This window comes from Uloborus diversus, chromosome 10 (genome assembly GCF_026930045.1).
Source record: "Uloborus diversus isolate 005 chromosome 10, Udiv.v.3.1, whole genome shotgun sequence".
In the NCBI taxonomy this organism is placed as follows: Eukaryota; Metazoa; Arthropoda; class Arachnida; order Araneae; family Uloboridae; genus Uloborus; species Uloborus diversus.
This window is the reverse complement of record NC_072740.1, coordinates 20,031,475-20,051,462: the sequence shown is the minus strand read 5'-3', so window position 1 is coordinate 20,051,462 and position 19,988 is coordinate 20,031,475. Positions and strand designations below refer to the sequence as shown.

Sequence of the window (19,988 nt, the reverse complement as noted above, 5' to 3'; positions counted from 1 at the left end):
GTCCTTCTAGGGACCTAACTCAGCTCAAAGCTACATATGCTTGACCTTTAGCAAAAAATCTCGAACTTAAGTCAACAACAGCCTGTACAACTCATCAAAACTAAAAAAGCCCGTCAATAAAGTAAACGTCGCGAAACTCAGTCCCCTGAATCACGACTAAAACAAATGCAACATGTTAGAGATGAAAATTGAATTAGTAGACTTAGTAAACAAAACATTCAGGCAGCGCAAACGCTGCCTGCATTTGTCGCACGTAGGTAGCGTGCAATACGATCCGGAACTGACAATATGGCATCTGGTTGTTGTTGTGAAGAATTTTGGTTACTGTCATGTGCTTAGTGACACTCCCAAGGTTAAGACAAATCAATTGACATAAGAATCATAAAAATTGGCCATGACGTTTAGCCTCTACAACGCCACATAAGAACAAACATACATACATATATAGACTCATAAACACATTACCCTTCTTTGCGTCGCGCACGCGCAGTCGGATAAAAAAGCAGGTTTTTTTTTTTTTTTTTTTTGAAGGAAAGAAAAAAAAAATACTTGTGCTTTCAAATTATTAGAAGAATCATTAAAAAAAAAAAAAAAAACCCATCAAATAAAGTCCACAAGCACTTTAGGTCCTACCAATTTTTTTTTTAATTCTTATAAAATCTACTTGTTGATTACATATTTTCTATATTAAGTTTTCTCTGTTTTAGGTGCCACATTTTACTGTTTGCCTTTCATAGTGGTTACTGCATGTCTTGTAAATAAGGCGTCAATGATCGTAGTAATTTTGAAAATTATCAACACAAGGTTAGTGTTTCCTTTTAAGAGCTTACTTCTAATACTGATTTCTGAAACGACATCAACCAGTGTGAAAAGCATCATTTTGTTAGTTCAGATTTTTTTTTCTGGCTCCACCTAAACATCAGGTCCGAGCCCAGAAAAATTTCAACACTTCAAAAGATGTTTTTGTTGTGTTATATTAAGAAAGTATATATATTTTAAACATTTTAATTGTACTTCAATTACGAGTAATATTTCTTGTTTAAATCTTAATAAAGATGCTGATTGTTCGTAAAATAATGATTATAGGATTTAAGTAGATGTGTTTACTATTAGCTGCATCACATTGGTTCTTGTTGCATTAAACCGTTTACTAATTCGTGTTAAAATTTCTATCATAATTTAAATTTGGTCAGAATTTGACATTGTATGCTGTTGATCAAAGTTGCAGATATATCTTTATTGATGTCCTTCTTATTTTAACACTAAGCATGGATCTTCAACATCTAAATTAGCCTGTGCTCTTTTATAAAAAGAAACTCAACCTATATAATTTTATATTTTTAAAAATTATCTTGTAACAGTTATTATTATTATTACAGTTAAGTAATTGGAAACCAAGTCCAAGCTATTTCAAAAGAGAAAGAGCATTTTATTTCTATTCGGGAAATTTTTGAAAAGTTTTAAACATCAGTAAACTGCAAATGGTAAAACCTTTGATCAAGAAAGACTGCATAAAAAGAAAAAAAAAAACAATATATAACGTTACACAAGACCACTGCATCACAAAAACAGTAGAAAAACAAAATACAAAACAACAATCATGGCGTAGGTAAGTCCTTTAAAGCAAACTGTCCCTGGTGCGCCAGTAGCGGTTGCGCAAGGAGAAGTCTTCTAGCGTAGACAACGGTGAAAGTGGTCAATGTCCATCTCCACCAGAAAATTGCAGAGCTTGCGGAAAGACTCCTGCACAATGGCGATGCGGAATATATTGCAATATATAAATAAAATAAATAATAACGTTGATTTTATTATACATTTTGACTGCTCAAATTAAATTAACTGCATCTTTTTTGATGAGTGAAATATTTTTTCAACAGACAGTAACCATAAAAAAATCTATAACAAATGTCAATTGCAAGAAAAAAAAAATAATAAATAAAATAAATGGCTAAAATTAATAACGAAATTTAATGCTTTCCAGAACAAACCCTATTATCATATACCAAAACGCCCACGGTAACTTCTTCGCTTAACATTGTTCCAATTGAAAACACAATAGCCCACCAGGGGGCAGTATTGCTACTTTTACGTGTGATTCTTGAAGAATTATCGGTCTATATTGCCATAAATACCTTTCCTTGGTAATAATACTTTACATACAAGAATAGAGGCAAATGTATTACTTGAGTAGGTAAGAGATTTGCCAACCTGGAGTACTAAAGCTGTTATTTCTTACCTGAATTGAAAATTTTATCATATGTGGCATATTTGAATAAATTCAAGTACTATAACGTTTTACACTTGTGCAGACAAAATGTTCTCTCTGGGTTAGGGGAGGTGTTAGGTCATACCAAGCCAGGCTTTTCTTCGGTGGGAGAGGTGGTCGGAATAGTAGTCCGTACACGGATGCATATTAACGTACTAGGATTAAAACATGGCTTTAAACTAAGGGCTCTAGTTGATTATATTCCAACCCGCACTCTCTTCGCCCATGACGTCACACATGCAACTTTTATGCAAATTTCGGTTTTGTTTAAATTACTTTTAAAATTTAAGAAAACTCTTTGACTATTTTTAATATTGATGAATACAGTAGCTTGAATTTTTAAACTTTTGTGTGACTCATTACCTATTTAGAAAACACGCAAATGATAAGTTTAAAGTTTTTTTGTATGATTATATTTTATGAATGATATCAGTGACACAAAACGTAGAAAATAGCTTCATTGAAAGTATACAAGAAAAGCAATATTAATTAAACTGTTTGAAGTGCAACAACCAGACTGAAACCTTTTTAATTCTTTAGAAATCTGAAATTGTCAGTAAGGAAGTTTATTGCATTTTCCTTATTTTTCATCCATACGTAACAGATGAAAATCCTTTATTTTTTCAAGTATTCTCTTAATGCTCTGCTGTGCTATTTCTTCAAAAACTTCTTACAAAACTTAGTTCTTATTTGAAATGATATGCAATCAAGGATTGCTTGAGAATGAAATTGAAATTGATGTAGAGGAAATGAATCTAAGGGTTATGCGCTTAGTTATGTACTTTTTCTTACTGTTACGAAAACTAAATCTAATCAAATTGTGAAACTTCTCTGAGATGGGTTTCGAGAAAAATCCCAATAATTGGAAAAAGAAAAATATCGACAAAAACCTGCTTTATGTTAATGAATGCCTCTTTCCCCTAGACCAACTGACAGTCAGAAATACGTAGCCGAGGGTAAAAAATATTGATAGCAGATAAGAGACAAGTTGAATAAATTCAAATTTATTCCTAACTCCCCACCCTTTTTACCAAAGAGCTACACATAATGTGTTCTCGCTCTTAGTAACGGAAGCTCAGTGCGAGAATGAAAAAAAAAAAAAAAAAAAAACATCATCATGGCGAAATAATTCTGGGCTTCAGTAAAAGGATTTTTTTTAGTTACACGAAACAGCTCCGAATTCTTACTAGAGTCTAGTAATTACTCTACTTTTGCATGATTCTTTCTTTCCTTCTTCCTGTGAATACGCATGCACAGATAGACAATTTTTTTTTTCTTTTTCAAATTGATTAACGTTTTCAACTTCAGTACTCTTCATCTTATTCCTTAAGCCTCTTTTTTTCTCTCCAACTATCCTCCCGCTCCATCCTTTTTTCGGAGTACTCTCCCCCCTCCCTGAGTTTTCATTAATTCTGCTCCCTCTGCATCTACTTAATTTCGCGAGTCGCATAAAAGACCAATGAAGACAAAGAGAAGTTCTCTGATCATTCCATCACTTCCCCTCCTCTTAGGTTCACGGAGAGAAGCGCTAGAAAAAGAACCTTCCTCCCTTCTTCTAAATCTCGGGGGATGCGGAGGATCTCGCATCCCCCTTCCTCTCGGTAAGTCTTTAGCTTCCCCTCCCGCTCTGCTATTTTTTACATCTGCATCTCCCCCACCTCTTTCAGATACGTCTCCCTCTCCGTGTTGCTCGTCACAGATCCTGCAATTAGGCTCTAGCTTGGCAAGTCAGCGCTCATGTTCAGGGTCGCCAAACGCGCCTTGGCGATGTGATGTTCCAATCACGTGTGCTACTGCGAACTTGAGATTATTTTTCCTGCTATGCTTCTACATAGACTCACTCAAGCAGAAAAACATAGCTTAATATATTTTGTAACGATAAAAATAATACATATAAATAGATTTAAAAGAAGATTTTAATAATGATTATGCCTTTTGTTTCTAAAGGATTTTACATAAATTTTAGCGTACTTTTAAAATTTTAATGCGTATCAATAAAAGAAAAGAAACATTAATAAGTCAAATTTTAAAAAATGATGCACAGTAAATATATGAAATAATAATCACAAATGGAATATTTTCAGTAAGAAATGTACCTATATGTAGTAGTAAATGAAAGATACTGTTGAAAATTTGTAATATCGAGAAAAGACATATTTATTTTAAATCGAAACAATGAAAGAAAATTTTTTCAATGGAATTCCTTTTAAATATCTTTGGTAATAAGCGTTTCAAGTTGTTCCACAAACGTACGGAAGCATCACCGAATACTAAACATATTCAACACAGAAATAAAGTTTTTAAATTATATATGAAAGAAAAAAGGGGAGGAATTGTTAGACTGCACACCGAATTTTCAAAAGTGAAAATCAGCCGATGGAAACGAGTCGTGATCTACCTACCAATCATGAAGCAAAAAAAAAGGAGAAAAATCCAGCCAACCAGCAATAAAGTAGACGTTATCGTAGGCAAAGAAACGGAATTTTCTTTGTCTACGAAAATGAGATAGAGAAAATTAATCAAATAAGTTAGAGGGGAAAATTATAAATTCATGTTCTTGTGCTTCAAACTGGAATTTTTCTTTCACTTTTTTCTTCGATAATCGAAAAATATTGATTGCAGTTGAAAAACTTTCATTAACTAAGACAAGTAGTGATCCGTGTACCAGGTGCATCATGTATTCTGGGCCACCCCATTTTCTCTGAATGATATACAGTTCTAAAGTTTCAAAACCAGTTGCGATTTCGATAATCATTGTGAAATATTGAAAGAGAATGCTCAAGCAAGTGATAAGTGGAAAACATTATTGCTTTGTCGAAAGTAAAATTTTGCAATTTCCACCTACGACGAAATTGTAGAGTTGTGCCTAAGTTTAATGTCTTAGGTACAATTGTAATCATATTCCTTATGTTAAAACGTTTCTATTTTACAGGAATCGTTTTAGAGATCAGCATCAAAATGACTAATTTTAAAGGAAAAAAACATCGTCTTTTAAAGTTTTATTTTATTTTTAAAATAATAGATTTTTAGTACTCTAGGTTTCATTTTCATTTCTACGATAACTAGCAACAATGTTATTGCCCACAAAGTGCACCGTTAGTGATATCGTAAAACCAGAAGTGACCCTGAAACCAGGAAAACCCCTTAATGACCCCGAGAACCAGGAAAACAGAAAAGTGGAGGAAAAAAAAAGAAACTTATTGACAAGTATAAGTCAAAAAATGTATTAGCTACAACCATGGAGAAATTTTGCCTCAAAATTTTTTTATGCTTTCATTTACGACAGATCTCATAACTTGAAAAGTTTTTTCCCCATTCAACTGGTTTTCATTCAAATATTATTTTTTAGATTGCTAGCCATGCTTTTAACTATATTCTAAGTTACATGCTGACACTTAAAAATTTCACAGGTAATTTACAGTGTAATATTGAATGTTTTCCGGTGGAAAATCTGAAATTAACTCTATAATAAAGTAGGTGCTGCTATACAGCATGATTTAGAAAACAAAATCAAGGGTAGCCTACCTATGATCTGAACTTCAAACGCGCTTAACTCGAAACTTTAAAAAGTCCACTAACATACCTTTGATTAAGTATTTTTTTTATCAAGTTATTTTTAATGTTTCTATGCGTGTTTTCATTACCTACGAAGTGTAACCTAATTTTGAAATCCCAAGGTACTGTCTTGTGCCTTGGCCCCATTTGTGAATTTTATGAACATTTTCCCATTAAATAGAATTTAATATTTTAAGTATCAAAAAATTCTCAATGGGATTATTCTAAAAAAAAAAAAACGGCAACTTTGTCTCGCTCGTAACAGCTAATCAATTTTATTCAGTTGTAATAATTTCAAAAAGTAATAACGGAATGTTTTGCTTAAGATGTCACTCTTATGCTTGGTATTTATGAAACAACAAAATTTGTTTATTGTCTTTCGTTTATTTATATTTTTAAAGTTTTACCTTGCGGAAAATCATAAAAATTTTCCGTGGAATGGTTAAATGACTTGCGAAACTAGAATTACAAAATGTGCATACCATTTTCACGTTTTTAAACAAGTCAGTTTTTTTTTTTTAAATTCTATTCGGCAATAATTTTTTTTGTCTTGGGTGCACACGAGTTCACTACTGCCAATAGTTTAATAGTACTAGCGTGTGTGTGCTCTACAATTCACATCCGAGAATGAATAATTGAGTCGGGACACTCGTAGTGTGACGTGTTCAACATAAAAAATACAGTTCATCTTGTTTTTTTTTTTTTTTTTTTTTTTTTTTTTTCTAAATTCTTTTCAGATATAAACGACATTCTGTGCATATAAGGCAAACTAAATTCGTTAAACTTACATACCTCTTATGTTTCATTTTTACCCAAATAAATCCTATCAGTTTATTCAATTTATTAATTACTACTTGTAATTAAATCGCTTTCAATTTGCCCAAATCACAGCCCCTTCATTGAACAAAATCTGTTTCAACATAAATTCCTCATCATCGGTTCTACTTGTGAAGTACCACTTAAAAGAAATGCCGCGATTATTTTCATTCATGTTGAAACTAAGAAATCAAAAATTTATTTTTGACAACTAAACGATAAAACGCCTCGACAAAAATCCTATTTCTAATTTCAGAATCTGCTTTTAATTAAATTGCTATTAATAAGATGTCATTAGTTATTTATTTCTCGAAGTTATGTGATTTCAAGTTGTTAATTCTAAAGCTTCTTGCTTTAATTGTAATCAAAACATCAGATATTTTTGCGCGCACAAAGACATGTGAAGTAATGAGTTTAGCTCATTATTAAAACACATGATTTTAATTGGTTGCATTAGAATTGGACGAAGAAAATCAAATTTTCTCTCTAGCTCTCTTTACACACACAAACACACACACACACAGATATATATATATATATATATATATATATATATATATATAGAAAGTGGTGTACATAGAGCCCCCGAGACTCCATCGGCGAGAAGAGGGGGGGGGGGTGCAAGAGGTATGAGGGCTTACACTCCTAAAAAAATACTATAATCAAATTTAAAACAATAAATTTTTAAGGGGGCGCACCTTAGTCTATGTACGCAGTTATATATATATATATATATATATATATATATATATATATATATATATATATATATATATATATATATATATATATATATATATATATAAAGTGGTGTACATAGAGCCCCCGAGACTCCATCGGCGAGAAGACGGGGGGGGGGTGCAAGAGGTATGAGGGCTTACACTCCTAAAAAAATACTATATTAAAATTTAAAACAATAAATTTTTAAGGGGGCGCACCTTAGTCTATGTACGCAGTTGTATATATATATATATATATATATTAAAGTCTTGGATCATTCTTGAAAAAACATATCCTTTTACTTCCTTCGTTTGTCTGGTGCAGGGGTTTCCAAAGTGCGTGCTGAGATTTAGTTCATGATATTAGTATATGTATGTAGTAGGGGACTAGATCAACGTAAGAAAATTCTAGTTCTTTAAATTGTGCCACGAAACCGAAAAGTTAGGAAATCCCTGGTCTTGTGTAAACATACAATATTTGCATTGTAAATGGTATCGAATGAACATCATTTTTAATGAGATATCATTCAGAATTTTGCAACGTCATTACGTGTAATTTTTAATCTGCTTGAACCTACTTTCTAATTTATTTGTCACAGTGAACTTACTAACTTACTTCTCAATTTACAAGTAATTAACGGACAGCACAATTTCCCGCAAAACAATCCGATTATTGAGCATATGATTGCTGGTTTTACTTTAGTATTTGCTGCGTCCCTTTGTTTGTATGAAGGAAAGCTAAACGAAATTTCTATAATATAATACGGAGTAATATTTTATTGGTGGGAACGTTTTGACAAAAAAAGTTCAGAACTGGCATAATATGAATTAAAAAATTTTCAATTTGGATAATTTATTAGTGAAATCTCAGAAATGTAATGCTCACCTTGTGAAGAGAAACTCTTGTAGAAAAATTTATTTATCTTTTGTGCAGAATGCATCAATAAAAATAGATGGCAGAATTGTCATTTAAAAAACACTAAATGAAGTGGCAGCATTCTCTTTTACTATTGGATTTTATTAAATGACTTGATTTGTGGCAACATTAGTTTTTTGAGTAATGCTCTCTCTCTCTCAATTTACCTGTGCATCGATATAGTGGTAAAGATATTAAAAATTTTATTTACTTAATCTTTTTAGTGACACACAAAATATATTTGCGGTGTCATGGATCTACATAAAAAAACAATTTCTTCTTGTTAACGTTGCACATCTTTCATATGTAAAAAAGTACATGTTATATGTAATTCATTCTATAAAACGTTTAGTAATAAATGAAATATTTTTTAAACACATTTGATGGATAGAACTGATAAAGTGTCTTGATTTCATTCTGCTTGAATTTGATGTTTCTATAATTACTTATGAACTGCTAAAAGTGGTAAAGGTGACACAAACACTTTCATCGGCATGCTTCATAGGAGGTAGACTTTTATATAAATTAGAATTTTGAAATATATCTAGCTATCTCATTCTTGGTGTGCTACATTTACGATACAATGCATGCCCGAGTTTTAATTTTACCTTGCAAAAAAATCGCAACCCTCCAAGGTAAGTGACACAACTCAAATATTCAAGAAGAAAATAAAAACCGTTCTAGCTATTGATTTAAAATCTATATATAAATTTAATACTCTTTCTTGGCAAAAATCACACCTAACATTAGTTTACATAACTAGTGAGTGGTGGCGTATAAACGATATAATCAATAGTGACAAGTCGTTTAAAATTTCATACTTTAGGAGAAGACATTTCAAACTTTATGTATGAAGACATTTCGAACTTTATGTATGCAATATTAATTTAGCCCAAAAAAAAAACAATAAACATAACATTTTAAGTTTTTTTCCGCGTATTGTAATTTTTAACACTAAATCGCGTAAAAAATCGATTTTCTCCCTTGCTGTTTTTTCTTTTTTCAGTTGGTATCACTTTCCTTGCCTCGGTTCTAAATGTGTTCTACTATTTGTATGTATTTTTTTATGTAATTTTGACGATTATGTAATTTTGAAATGATAAATCTCAGACCCAGAGGTAAATCATTCTTAATAAAGTTGCATAAATAACTCAATTTTTTAAAATCTGTTTTTAACAATAAAATGTTAACAAAATGACTGCACTTATGTTTTTATCGAGTTCGACGTATTGGCTTTTTCGAAGTATGATCAACTTTATATTTCAAAATCTCCATTAGGGTCTAGTGGGGTAAAGTGGTCATAAAATTGAAGGTTTTCAATTTAGAGGTGGGTAATAAATACAATAAATTCTTTAAGCACTTCAACTATTTTTGTTGTTATTTTACGTTGCATTATTAAAGAACACAGTGCATTGAATTTTACAAGTTTGTTTTTTTGATTTACGTAGTTTTATTACATTTTCTTTTCTTTATGTATTTTTTTTATATGGAGCACTTTACCCCATGGGGTGGGGGAAAGTGGTCATAGCATGGAGTAAAGTGGTCATAGTTAAAAATAAATGCAAAACCATTATAAATAACCCTAATATTTGTATATTTCGGTTATTTTTATAGTTATAAGTATATGCACAAGTATATGTGTGTATACACGAGTATATACGTGTCGTTAAACTAATATATATGAGTACATACATGTATACGTCAGATACATGCAGGCACGTGCCTATACATGTATACACAAGTATATACGTGCATACTTGAGTATAACGTGTATATTAGATGCATATACGCATATATAAGAGTACATACATACATATACGGGTATAGACCAGTTAATTCGGGGATACATCCAGTGCGTGTTTGGGGGGTACGTGTCTACTCACGCATATATATTTGGAAGCACGAGTATATATGTATGTATACGTTTAAACACGATTATATACCTATATAGGTGTATATACATACGTACATTTACGTGTATACACCAGTACATGTATGTATACACGAGTTACGCTTATATACATGTATACCTACAGAGTGAATCCAAGCTCTTTTGCAAAAATCTAAGGGGCGTGAGAGGGGAGGATATGAAGCAAAGAATTATATGGACCTTATAGTCTCTGACGCGCTACATGCACACAAAGCCAGAAACTGATGAATGCAAAACAGAACACAAATTTGTTGCACAAAGATGATTTTACCCAACAATTTAGTTTTTAAGAAATATTTAGAGCAGTTGTTAAAAGTTATGGCCCATAGTATCTCTAATACACGCATCGCAACAAAGGCGCTGCGACTGATGAAAGTTTTTCAAAAGTCTCGTTATTGCAACAGAGAGTGCTTTGTGATTGCGACGCATAAGTATTACAGCTGCAAGCCGCAAATTTTATAAATCGCTTTAAAGCTTTCTTGAGACCTAAAATGTTACGTAAAATTGTCTTTGTGTAATAAATTTGTGACCTGTTTTGCATCCATCATTTTCTGGCTTTGCGTGCATGTAGCGCGTCAGTATTGTGTTTGTGACTATATGTTCCTTATGATTCTTGCTTCTTATCCTCCCCTCTAACAAATTTTAATAATTTGCCCAAGAGTACAGTCGAGCTTGCTGATTGGAATATCGGTTAAAAGAATAGCCCGCTTAATATAATACATTTTCAATGTAACAAACCAATGTAATATGTTATTTTGATCCCGGTTGATGGAAAATCCCGCTCATTAGAATATTTTTCATGGCAAAATGGCTATTCCATTAAGCGGGTTCGACTGTATATCATATGTCTGTATGTAAGTGTCTACTCGAGTACGTAAGCGTATATACGTGTCTACATGAGCATAAAAGTGTTCGTATGTATACGAGTAATAAGCGAGTATGTACGTGCATATTCGAATGTTTTATGTATAGATTAAAAATACTTGCATATACCCATATACGTATTTATTGGTGCATTTATGTGAATACGTCTATTATACGTGCCAACGCGAGTGTATGCGTATGCATACGCATATACTCGTATATTTTACCCCGTTTACTGTAAAGACAATACATATTAAGTGAATTTAATATTAATTTATATCTGCCTTATTCTTAACAATTAAGTGACATTAGAAGAACAATATTCGTTAAGTCTAATAGTATGACGACTTTACCCCACCTTACTTAAATTGTTCTAAAAAAAATTATCTAAAATATATTCAGCTAACTGCTAATGAGTAAGAGTTCTTGACACAGGCAGGAAGTTTCCTGTTCAGTCAATCTGTTCATAATTCTAACAAACAAAATTTCCCAAGAAAGTTAAAAGAGGTGTTTAGATTTTAAAATTTTTGATATTCACAAAAAATATTTTTTTTTTACCAAATAAAATTTTGCCAGTTGTAAAATTTTGTATTCAAAATGTAGTTTATAACGGCCTTACTGTATAATAAAATTTTCACATTCATTCGAAGATTTATTTCCAAGCTACAGACGCATGACCATTTTACCTCATTGACCACTTTCCCTCACCAGACCTTATATGGAGAATAAAATTCTTGCTCAGTATTTAGCTTTTAAATTCTGATAAAATTTTTATCTTATAGGATAAAGTTGCCATATTTGGTTCCCATAAGCTTTTGGGTCTATGATTACTATACTTTGTGATTAATTAATCCAAAAAATTTTATGCAGCACCACCACTAAGCCTGCACATAGTATTTAAGCTTAAATACATTAAATGCAATGTATTTTCCTTTTAAAAAATATTTAAAAAATGAACTTTTATCACAATTTAAAGTATTTGCTCTATTTTCGTCACTCCTCTAAGCCACTTTCTAAAGAAAAACACCAAATTTTCTTCAAAAGAAGCAAATTTTCTTCAAAATTTGTGCTTTATTAACGTTGGTTTTTCACTTTAATCATATTGCAGCGCAATGCTTATATGATAATTTTTCATTTAAATGTAAGATTGATTTTCTAGCCTCCAAACAAGCGTCACAAATGACTTTTTTGTTCTTAGCCCTGGAGCACATTTTGTGTTTGGTACTAGTTGCATTAAGGGCAGCATTCCTATATTTCAAAATGTTTTTCTTCATTAAAAAAATGGCACGTAAGATACTCTGCATCAACGTTTTTACTCCAATCTTGGTAGATGACCAAAATAGGAACCTCATATTCGTCAATATGGCGATTTCTTGCTTTACGTGAAGTGAACGCAACTGTAGCAAAACACTCAGGTCATTCCGTTTACAGCTTACCTACCCCAAACGAATATGTCAAAGGGCTATTCCATGAAAAAGTGACGGTTCATATATTTCATTAAAAAGTGATGATTTTAAAGGGAAATGACGAAATGTTTTGCTTATAAAACCACACATAAGTTTGGAATTTGTTAAGCAGAAGATAACTGTTCATTAATATTTTTAAGTATTATTTTTAATGACACATATGAGGCGTCACGTACGGGAAAAACGGGCGACCGTGTTTCGTGGAAATTCCCATATAGAACTAAATAAACACATTTTAATAAATCCAGAAAAGCATTTACAAATGTTATTACAATAAACCAAATTTTCAAAAAATCAGACTAAATGATCTCGAACAGCCACGCAGTATACTAGACTCATGAAATTTCGACAAATAAATAGTGTTCTTGTCTGCAACAAGAAAAAACAGCACCAATGGCGACACCTAGTGTCGAACCAGATATTTTAGGGGGAAGAAATATGGCTATTTTACCCTATACAGTAATTTGTTACACTCTTAAATTTGCAATTTCATAAAACTCCGTTAAATTACGGTCTTTATGTCTTATTTCTGTGCAAGTTTCATGTCTCTTTAACCATTAATTCATATAATAGCTTTTATAATAATCCCTTATATAAAGTTTTGCTCGTAAGTTAGTCTTTTTTTTTTTTTTGTCAGTGCTTCCATAAGTTGAGAGTAATATTCGCGTCGCTATTATTCTTAGTAAGAGCTGTATTACTTTAACATAGAAACGTTCTTACGTGTTTTTATTTTATACCTTTTATTATTATACGTGTTACGTTTACGTGTGTTTTTAGTTTTTGCATGAAAGGAATATTTAAAAATTAAATGATAGTCTATAAAATCACAATTTAATATTAGAATTTTGGCTTAATACACTGCATCTAGATGACCTACCATTGTATTTTTTACTAATAACTGCAATTCCTTCATTAAATACATTTTTTACCATTTATAATATTTTTATATTCATTACTGATTGCAATATATACAGCGCAAAACCTGCAATTAAATATCTTTTAAGTATCGAACATTTAAAAAAATAATTTGGTTAAAGGCAATTTTTTTTGTTATTAAAATGTACTAAATTTTGAAAAACTGAATTTTTTCATGTGTTTTGAATTATTACTTGTAGAAAAAATTCCTTATTAAACTACCAAACAGTATGAAGCCTGCGCTAAAATAAAATTTAAAAAAATCTCATTTTATATTTAAATTAACTAAAATTTTGAAATATTCAATTACTGAAAAGTTTTTAGATAGTACCTAAACTTGGAACTAATATTATTAATATGATATTTTGTTTCTCAATGTCATCATTAAAAATGTCTTTTGTTTTGTTTATGGACCATTTTCTTATGAGAGGAAACAGAAGTAGGTATAGGTTTTCATTAAGAATAATTTGGTTTAAAACTAAATTTGAACCTTTTCTCACAAGTAAATATATAATCAACGTATTTTCTGTATCTGCAGGAAACACATATGGGAGAAAAATTATGTTTTCCTGTGTATATCTTAAAATAAATAAGGCATAAACCTTTATTTTTACTAATTTCTCAAGAAAAAGAGCTGGGAAGGTAACATTCATAAATAAATGTTCTTAGTTTCCATATGACAAATGAAACAAGACGAAACCAGTTACTTCGCATTTGTGCAGGGGATAAAAATGTAAGATGACTTTAAAATACAATTTTTTCCCAGTTTCGCTTTCAAACAGCGATAAGAACCACCAAACTGTTTGGAAACTCTAACTATTATTTATACATAGTCTTCAGTCACTCACAGTTTAATTTTGGAAATTGTGAAAAGTTTGGTAATATAGTTCGTTTCCATGTACCCCATGTTTATTTTTACTCCAACTTATCATACATAGATCTAAAATTTGAAACAAGCAAAACTTTTAAAATTAGCTTTGAATTGCAAATCTCATCTTTTTCACCAAGAAATTTATATTCTCTTTGTGCATGATGTTCATAATGGTTTCACAATTACTTCAACACAATATTATGTATGTATATTTAAAATGACTAAAGTGAAATTAGACATAAAAATATGACTTCGCGTTATACCTGTTTAATGCACAAATCAAGGTCAGGGGAGTGCGACAAATGCAGTTGAATACTCGAATAGTTCAGTGATAAAGTTCCTCTCCTGGTGCTGTTGATGATTCTGATTAACGATATAGAATTATTGCTGGTGTTAATCATTATTTCTCTAATGCAATTTTACTGTTACTCTGAAGAAAACATCGCCAATGTGTTGCTTATTTTGTTTGTTGTATACTAGTTTCATGATTACGTCCTTTCTTCTATCTGTAGTTTGGATATGGTTATACATTTTTTTTTCTGTGAAAGTAACGAGGGTTTCAAAAACCGGATAAAAACATTTTTATACAGTAGGAGAAAACGCGTCGAAGTGAAATAGGGGTGCAAAGTATAATTGTAATTAACATTTTACTCAGTTTTGTAGGATCACCTGTATGAAAATATGTTAACTATCTTTTTAAACATGTAGTTGAATTCAGTCAATCTATATTTACCTCAGAAGACCAAGATGTATTGTTATGAAGAGCCATATTTAAAAATTTAATGGTGATTGCGCAATATGTCATGAATACATAAAAATGAATGATATTTATAAATGATACATCAAAAATATATATTTTTTTAAAATTATAATATGAGAAACGTCTTGTCAATACATTTAAAATATTAAGACCTGTTGACGTTCAATGCAGTAGCTATTTATTTAATACAGTAAAACCTCGCTATAACGATATTTTGGGGACCAAAGAAATATATTGTTGTAGAGGGATATATTGTTATATCGAGGGCCTATATGTTTTGATAATACAATAGGTTTTTTTTTTATTTAAATTTTATAGTATATGCATTACCTAGGTGTAAATGTTTTTATATATAGTATATTTGTAATACATTTATTGGCAAGGTGTTAATTATGATTAAATATTACTATCAATTGAAATAAATTCCGAAAATGAGCTCGTAAACATACCTCAAACCCGTTTTTATTGAAAAAAAACCAATATTTTTGTTTGTTTGGCCACTTTTTTGACTATTAAGTCAACCAACAAGGTATACATTGAGTCCAAAGCACGAAAATGATCCTCGTTTGTGGATGGAAGACTTGAAAAAAATGTCCGCAGAGATTTGACTGATTGAAGTGCTTCCTGGGTCGACAATAAGGATTGTGATGGACTCGTATTATCATCATCATCTTCTTCTTCCTCCTCATCGTCTTCTTCTCCACTATGTTCCATCTCACCAGTAATTTCAGAGAGAATTTCTTCATCAGTAACTCCTGCGAAAACAGTAAGATCGTCATCCGCTGTCAAATAATCCTCCACGTTCACACCATATTTTTTGCCCGTTTTTCCTCGAGTTGGGACACAGATGTTTGGAGATTCAAAACTATTTCCTGATCATATAAAATATCACAGTCTGAGGAATTTTCATCACAATCAGATAACATTTTATCTTCTAAGACACTTAAACCGGCCTTTTTCCAACAATTCAGGATGGTTGTCTCTGTTACTGCCCACCAACTTCCAGCAATAAAGTCACATGAGTCCTTAACATTTACAGCTTTAAAAGGGTCTTCCACTTTATTTTCAATCCCCAGAAGTATCGATTCTACCAAACGTTTCCTATAGTATCAATTAAAACATTTAATTATGCCCATGTCGAGTGGCTGCAATATGGAAGTGCAGTTGGCCGGGGAAAAAAACAATTTCAACGCATTTTAGTTTTGGAATTGAGGTGTGAGCGGAGCAATTATCAATCAACAATGCATTTTTTTTCCCTCATCTTCTTCATTTCCTTATCAAACTTCAGCAACCATTCAGAAAAAAATTTAGACGTCATCCAAGCCTTTTTATTGGCTTTGTATTCCAAAGGAAGACTTCTCACATTCTTGAAGCACCTTGGCTTCAAAGATTTTCCGATAACAAGAGGTTGAATTTTATGTGTTCCTGTACTATTGGCACACTGAAGAACAGTCAATCTTTGTTATGATTTCTTCCCGCCGTGACATTTTTCACCCTTAAACGCCAATGTTCTATCAGGGAGGAGTTGAAAAAACAGCCCAGCTTCATCAGCGTTATAAATGTCTTCTGGTGCATACTTTTGAAGAATATCTTTCATCTTCTCTTGTCTCCAGGCATTTGCCTCATTCATCGGAGCAGATTTTTCTCTCCGTGAATTTCCTGGAAAGTGATTCCGTGGCGATCCCGAAAACGCATTAGCCAACCATTGCTAGCTTTAAAAGTTTCGTTCCCTAGCATTGCTGCATATTTCCGTGCTTGTGCACATAATAAGGGTCCATTTATTGGGATATTTGTTGCCCTCATGTCTTGAAACCACTTCAGGATGGCAGCATCAATGTTTTCATTAGTCGCGACTTTTAATCGTTTTTGCTTGGGATTAACTAAATTTGATCTCACAGCATCTTCAATATGTTTCCTCTTCTTGAGGAACGTTGCAACTGTAGATTGAGATAATCCATATTTCTTAGCTGCATCAACCTGCTTCATTACATCATCAACATCGCTGATGACGTTGAGTTTATCTTGAAATGAAATTTGCTTTCTCCCTGCCATCTTAGGGAAAAATACACTAGTGAATAAAATCAAATCTTTCGTTTTCGTCGATCATGTGACAGTGATGACGCAATCAGATAGGAATGTTACACCTTTTCGGATCATCTTCATTTGCCACTCACTCAAAAAAAAAAAAAAAAAAAAGAACATTTTCTGTTTTTTAACTTGGCAAGCATTTTTAGATGTTTAGTTTCCCTCTCCATGTGCATGTTTTCTTTTCCCAAAAAAGAAAAAAAAAAACACTGTGGTTTAAACAAAATAAAAAAACAATCTCAGGGGGGGGGGGGGTTGAAGGACAGTTTCAGCTCTTTATTCCATTGGTCTAGACGCCTTTTGATCATATGTGTTGCAAAAGAAATTTATACGATTGTACTGATTTTTTATTTATTTTGGAAGGTGCATTTTTGTTTTGACTTGTAAAAATAAACTATCTCCAGCGCGACGTCATTTTGGAAACGCATTGTTTAAAATGTAGCGCGAAACTTAGAGCTAACCATTTTTAAAGAAAAAATAAAGTTTTAAGTTTTTTTTTTTTTGAAAATAGGAGGGGTTACTTTCAGGATTTTACTGTACTTGAAAACCAAATTATCGTAATAAAGAGGGATTGAAAACTTAAAAAAACATCGCTTTACAGGGGTTCATTGCTGTGGAGAATATCGCAATATTGAGAGGAGGATAACATTAATTCCTATGCGAGTTCACCGGGACCACGAAATATTATCGTTGTAGAGGGATTTATCGTTGTATCGGATAGCGTTGTAGCGAGGTTTTACTGTATTAAGCATATTTTGGTTTTAAATGTTTCGTACAGGGTTGTCATGTACATACAGAGAAAGGGAAAATAGTTTACTTATTTTATGTATTCATTTTCCATTTATTAATTCATTTATTAATTAGTTGTTACACATTTGTTTAATTTGTTTATACATTTTCTTAATTTATTATTTACAAATTTATTCACACATTTATTGAGTAATTAATTAGTTTATTTATTTATTTATTTGTTCTTTAAGTAATTATTTCATGTATTTATTATTTATTCTTTAGATTATTTATTAATTTGTTTTTTCATTCAATGAAAATTGTGTCTAATTATCAAAAACAAAATTTTTCATGAGAAAAATATTTTGATTTTCGCTCTGCCCCATGTTTTAAGCAAATTGCATAACATAAAAATGTATCAGATTCCCCCATGTTTGGGGCAAATTGATAAATTTTCCCTTTTATTTGAAGGTAGAAATTTACTGTTGAAATGAAAAATAACATGTTAAAATAAATTCTGCTATGAAATACAATATTCATTGCATATGTACTGTATTTGTAAAAAAATTCAGATTTGATCATGTCAAAAAATGTAACAATTCTTAACTACTTTCACTTTTTTCCTTTCATTTTCTTATATTGGTTCATGTTTTATGGTTGAATAACTTTCTATGTTAATTTTTCTACTCACAACGTGCAGGTACTTTATCCTGAGTGGCGGTAATTTTGTTGATGTTTGGCCTATGGTTTAAAGTCAGCAAAATACTAGAACCTTGTATATCAGAAATAATACTTCTTAAGATATATCAGAAATAATAAGACTTGTAAGGTAGTAGTTACTAACTACATTGGAAGTTATGAACTATATGAAAATTCTATCGCTTAAAAAAACGGCAAGTCAAATTTACTATTAGACGAATATATTGGTAACTGATATGATATATAGACTAAATAAATCAGTCGGAGAACTAATAAAATATTTTAATGATTTTTTTTTCTTTTTTTTTTCTTTTTTTTTTGCAAAATATGGTATGTAAGTATTTTGTAAAATAAGGTTGTGAAATATCTCTAAACTTACCAAGGATTGATGTATGACATATATCAGATTTCTCTGCATCTTAGGGTAAATTCTGTTTTTAGGCGACTAAAACGATCTTGAAAGGGATATTTTTCTATTCATCTACGAAGAATACTATTCACCTAATTTAATAGCATGTGCTAAAGACAAATCTAGGGTCTAATAACACCAATGGGTGCATTAGATTATACTAAATACAAATTTAAATATACAGAGTGTTCCGTATTGCCCTGCAAAAACCTCTATTTTTTCAACCGTTAGTCTTAGATGCATACTTCTAATTGCAAAAACGTTCAAAACCAGATGCAGAGTTAAGATATTGAAAGTTTGAAGCGAAAATAAAAGTGAGTCGAAAAATACAAAAGTTAACTTTTTATACGGACCCTGGGTCCCCTAACTTATGTTAAGGAAAATAATATCCATTGAAAAACAATTCTAATACAATAAGTTTGACATTAGTACGACCAATATTCAACAAGATATGAAACGCAGCGTTTTGTGACTTACATCACTTTACTCTCGCCGTCAATAACACCTTTCGGGGGGAAATATAGCAGTTAACAAGCGTTTAAATTTATATGTGTGCATAGAGTGTGGTTTCTCAAACTGTTTGATTTTTTGTTGTTTGTTTTTGCGTATCACCGCATAGCATTGGCAAAAATTTTTGAATAGCAATAAAAAATATAAATACTTTGCTTTTTTACTTCGACAACCTGTCATTCTTCTAAAAGGGCGATAAGTTCCAATCTCATCTTCTGTATGGTCCCTAAAAACTTTGAACTCAAATATCTCCATGAGTATTGGTAGCACAAATGTCAGGTTTTTTGTGTTAGTAATATTTTTCAATGGAGACTATTTCTCTAACTATAAGTTAGGGGACCAAGGACCCGTATAAAAAGTTAAATTTTGTATTTGTTGACTCATTTTTATTTTCGCTTCAAACTTTCATTATCTTAACTCTGCATCTGATTTTGAACATTTTTGCAATTGCAAGTATGCATCTAAAAGGAAAGGTTGC

The 19,988-nt window shown here is 31.4% G+C and overlaps 1 protein-coding gene across 1 annotated transcript; it reads right to left on the bottom strand.

Moving 5' to 3' along the window:
* Window positions 1-11,928: 11,928 nt before the first annotated feature.
* Window positions 11,929-17,130, bottom strand: LOC129231680 (tigger transposable element-derived protein 6-like). The gene is made up of 3 exons (XM_054866043.1): window positions 16,782-17,130; window positions 15,614-15,950; window positions 11,929-11,950 (listed from the first exon to the last, which is right to left on the bottom strand). The coding sequence occupies exons 1-3, from the start codon at window positions 17,128-17,130 to the stop codon at window positions 11,929-11,931; spliced, it is 708 nt and encodes a 235-aa protein (XP_054722018.1).
* Between the last annotated feature and the right edge of the window lie 2,858 nt (window positions 17,131-19,988).

Coding starts and splice junctions, on each gene's coding strand:
- LOC129231680 (XM_054866043.1), bottom strand. CDS start 17,130: ATGGCAGGGAGAAAGCAAATTTCATTTCAAGATAAACTCAACGTCATC. Junction 15,951..16,781: donor AACTTTTAAAGCTAGCAATG/GTTGGCTAATGC, acceptor TTATATGATCAG/GAAATAGTTTTGAATCTCCA. Junction 11,951..15,613: donor TTTCGTGCTTTGGACTCAAT/GTATACCTTGTT, acceptor TACTATGTGCAG/GCTTAGTGGTGGTGCTGCAT.